This window comes from Capsicum annuum, unplaced genomic scaffold, assembly GCF_002878395.1.
Source record: "Capsicum annuum cultivar UCD-10X-F1 unplaced genomic scaffold, UCD10Xv1.1 ctg78311, whole genome shotgun sequence".
Taxonomy (NCBI): domain Eukaryota; kingdom Viridiplantae; phylum Streptophyta; class Magnoliopsida; order Solanales; family Solanaceae; genus Capsicum; species Capsicum annuum.
The window spans coordinates 1-4,937 of NW_025888790.1; the positions used below are offsets into that span (position 1 = coordinate 1).

The 4,937-nt window shown below is 35.8% G+C and overlaps 1 protein-coding gene across 1 annotated transcript; it reads right to left on the reverse strand.

The window, feature by feature from the left end:
* Positions 1 to 27: 27 nt before the first annotated feature.
* Positions 28 to 1,244, reverse strand: LOC124894922 (putative late blight resistance protein homolog R1B-16; the record flags this gene model as incomplete). Its single annotated transcript, XM_047405415.1, has 1 exon — positions 28 to 1,244. A coding segment is annotated over exon 1 (1,217 nt), but the record flags the coding sequence as incomplete, so codon positions are not given.
* Positions 1,245 to 4,937: the final 3,693 nt, after the last annotated feature.

Sequence of the window (4,937 nt, forward strand, 5' to 3'; positions counted from 1 at the left end):
GTGTCTTCCGGAAAAGTTCCAAAATACAGAAGACACGTTTTTAGATCGCTGGTCAAGTGACTATAACTCAACCCAAGCACACGTGAACATTGCTCATCCGGATCATTTGTGACAAATGACGTGACATCTTTGGCAACACTTTCCCAATCTTCTATTGCCCTTTTAGATTTGAGAAGCCCAGCAACCACGACAATAGTTAGTGGTAACCCGTGACATTTCTCTGCGATTTTCTTCCCAATAGTTTCAAACTCCGATGACAATGCTTCATTTGAAAATGCTGCACTTTTAAAAAGGTTCCAACTCTCATCTTGATCCATGAAGTTCATCTGCATAGAAAGATTCTCTGTACCAGCATAACAGGCTACTTCATTGTTACGGGTAGTCAACAGTATTCGACTCCCTGCATTGTCTTCAGTTGGAAAGCATTGTCTCACACCATCCCACACTTCACAACTCCAGATATCATCCAAGACAATTAAGTACCTCTTTCTCTTTAAACTTTTCTGCAGCACGTCTGCTAGCTCTGCTTCACCCCTCGTCTTAACCCTGTCATCCATTTTGATCGTCGATCGCAAAAGGCCCAGCAAAATTTCCTTTCTGTCGTGCTGTTGAGATACTGTAGCCCAGGCATGAACATCAAAACGGCGTAGAACTGATTCATTATTGTAAACTTCTTTCGCTAAGGTTGTTTTACCTATGCCTCCCATCCCGACAATCGGGATGACTTTGGGTTCACCAGAGTAGCTTGCAGTCAGATCTTCTAACAACCGCTCCTTTTGATCATCACGTCCAACCATACTGTTGTTAACATTTAGAATATTGTTTGTTGAACTTGAAAAATCTTGAACCGTTGATTCCTTTGATGCTTGTTTTTCTTTATCTTGAATCTTTGTTGACTCTTTCCAGATACGATCAATGTCCTTTGCTGCTTGTTGCAGGATATCAGAAAGCCTCTCATGTGCCTTTACTCTCATGTGCCTTTTCAATACAACTTCAGTTACTCTTAGTTGAATTGTCTGTTCAACAATATTTGCAACTTCTTTTATCTGCACTTCCAAAGCTGTCAGTTCCCTAGAAACATTGTTTTTCTCAAAGTTCTTGAGAAATACTTCCAGGGAACTAATCTTTTCATGAAGAGCAGAAAAGTCTTCTCTGTGATCACAGGATACAGATCGCATCGGTGAATTGGATGACAAGAGAGATTCTATTGTTCTCAGAAGAGAAGCCACATTTGCATGAGCCATATCTACTATATTCACGTTTGCCTTTGTGATTATGTCCTGAAAGCTGCAGGTTGCAAGAGGTCAATGGTATTATAGATATCGTGATACCATTCTTTCGTGAATATCTGTCTATATCTATCGGATCGATAATCTATCTGTCCATATATTGGTAGGATCGATAATCAATCTATCTATATTCGGTCAGATCAATAATCTATCTGTTCGTGTGAATCAGGTTTTTGATTAATTTGTAATTTTTAAAAGATTTTGGTGGGAGGGTTTTCTAAAAATAAATTCTTGATAGTTGGTGATTTGTGGACTAATTTATAACTTTTAATTCTTAAAATTAAATTTTAAATCACAGATAAATTAAAATACTCAAAAGGATGATAAACAAGCATTCCAGTAATAAAATGACAAGGTCAATAACCTTTTAGTGGCAAATAAAGGTTAAAAGGACTGCAAACTAAAAGCTTGTACTGCAGCAAATACAATGACAAGAAAATAGAAGAAATTAAACACAAATATGAATAACAATCAACAAATGAATGAAGCAAGAAAAATGGCGGACCCATATAGCCGTGGGTAATCATGTTTGTAGGGTGTACCAACTAGTAAAGGAAAGAGTTGAGTCATGATTTAAAAGAATGTTTAGAAACTCCTGAGTTGTGACCATGCGTATTTACTTATATTCTATTAGATTGATTTCGAATTGCTTTCAATTATCTTACATGAATTATACGTTATTTTTGGTTGTTCTACATACCAATACTTTTCAAGTATTGACCCCCTATATTTCAGGTTCTGAGCCACAGTCTCAGAGTCCAGCTAAACAGTAGATTATTTCTAGATAATCAGAGTTGGTGAGCCTTCCTTACTTCGGACGGCATCTTTCCCATATGTTGATTCCTTTTAAGTTTCGTGGTCCGACCGGGGGGCCTTGTCCCGATTTAGAAAGACTAGTATGTTCAGTTTAGTTGAGGCTTCGTAGATTTGTTTTGATTGAATTTGGGTTTTATTGTGGATTGTTGTCATGACATATTAAGTTTGATTATGGATCCTCTTGTTTTCAGTTTACCTTCTGCATTTTTATTCCATACCTATTATGCTTATGATCACATGCTAAGGGTCTCTCGGGCATTCGTGGTTCGGGATTCTTGTCACGGTCAGGGCCTCGGTACGGGTCGTGACACCGAGGTTATAGAATATATCCTATCAGGATAAAAATTCTACCGAACAACAAACACACTCAATGGTAGATGATCATACACGAGTTTTGTAAGAAATAACTACAAATTTTCGTACCAAGATCTAAGGAAAAATAAAATATTTATAACCAAATGGTGTTTCTTCAACTTTCTCCTTTTTGAAGCTAATATTTTATTTCTAAATGTAACGTCTTCTCCCAAATTGTTACTTCTTTAATTTTATTTCTGCTCTTCTTTAATTTTAGTACCATGTCTTTCAAAAGAAATTTATTAATATACATACATATATATATATATATATATACAAACATACACACATATATATATAAGGGATGGGGATCCTTATCGATCTCTTTATATATATATATATATATATATATATATCGGTCGGATAAAAAGAGATCGATGATTAATCTGTTGGACTAATTACGATAATCGGCCAGTTATTGAATAACATAGAAGACCAATGTATAATAACGATTGCATCGATAATCGATCTATTCGTGTATCGATCGAATCAATAATCGATCTGTCCACATATCAGTCGGATCAATAATCGATCTATCTATATCAATCGGATCAATTTATCTATATCGGTCGGATCGATAATTGATCTATATCCATATATCGGCCGGATCAATAATCGATCTGTCCATATATGAGTCGGATCGATAATCCATCTATTTATATCGTTAGGATCGATAATCGATCTCTCCGAGCATAAATTATGACATACAAGGATGATATACAAACATTCCAATAATAAAATGACAAGGTCAACTAACCTCTTCGTGGCAGATAAAGGTTAAAAGGACTGCAAACTAAATGCTTGTACTGAAACAAATACAATGACAATATAATAAAAGAAATTAAACACAAATATGAATAACAATCAACAAAGGAATGAAGCAAGAAAGATATATTTATATAGTATAGTAACCAAGAAAAAGGATCTGAGAAGAGGCAGAAAAATGGCATACCAATAAAGGGCTGCAAGTAATTATGTATAGGCAATCAGAGTTACCAAGCAAATTCTATATAAAGAAGAAATGAGTTGACTTCATAATTTTTTTTTATTTTTTTTTAAAGACTTCATAAAATGGGTATATAATATTAATATAAAACATGGGTGTTAGTATATATTATACTGAACCAAGTTGGTTACTCTTAACTGGCATTGTAGTTTCCCAGAAGAAAATGACAGTCCAATGTACTGGTGGGGTGTGGAGAAGGGTCGAACCATAAGGGTCTACTGTATCCAGTCTTACCTTGCATTTCTGCCGGAGGTTGTTTTTATGTATTGAACTCGTGCTTTTCTCATCACGTGGTAACAACTTTACCAGTTACTCCAAGGCTCTAAAAAGTGAAAAAAAAAAAAATTAATTCAATACATGGAAAGAAAGATTAATTCAATACATGGAAAGAAAGAGTTGACTTCATAAAATGGAGAAGGGTCGGACCATAACGTATGTTGCACGCAGTATTATCTTGCTTTTCTGCCAGAGGTTGTTTCCACGACTTGAATTTTTGGCCTCCTAATTACATGACAACAACTTTCCTGGTTGCTTTGATGCTCCAACATACAAGGAAAGAAAGAGTTGACTTCATTAGAAAAATGTGTTCAATCTCGGGAAGAACATTAATCTTTTTCATTTGAGTGTTGTACAATATAATATAAGAAACCATGTTAGGTGGCAACCACTGAATTACTTAATAGCTGATCATTGGAAATTCTGAGATCGCATTAGCTTAGATCACTGATTATTTAATCAAATACACCTTTTCAAAATTCCGAAATACAGAAGACATGCTTTTAGGTCACTTGTCGAGTAATTCTAACTCAACTACTCGAGCACATGTGAACATTATTCATCCGGATCATTTGTGACCGATGACTTTGGAAACATTTCTCCGATATTTTATTGTTCCTTTAGATTCGACAATCCCAGCCAATAGTTAGTGGTGACGCTTCCCTTATGATCTTGAATCTTTTTCGGCTCTTCTTGGACACGGTCAATGTCCTTTGCTACTTGTTGCAAGCTGTCACAAAGTTCCTCATGTGCTTCTCCTCTCTGCGGTTCATCTTCTGCTGTCATAGCTTCTCGTAGTCCAAATTCAATTGTCTTGAGCGATATTTGCAAAATCTTTTCTCCAGGCTTCCAAATCTGTTATTTCCCCATAATCACTGATTTGTTTCTCAGTGTTCGTGAGAAACAAATCAGTGATTATGAGGTACAATTCGAAGGGGATCTCTGGAATAAACGGATAAAACAACATCTTACAGAATTCAAGGTAAAGCTGCGTACGATAAGCCCTAGTCGTTCGGTCCTTTGCGGGAGCTTTAATGCACCGAGCTGTCATTTTATAAAGGCACAATACATAAATATGCCTTTTAACTTGGAATCAAATGACATCTATGACCTCAAACTTTGGGTGTGCACAAGTAGACATTTAAACTTGTATAAAATTGAACAAGTAGATACATATACCCTATGTGGCAAATTCC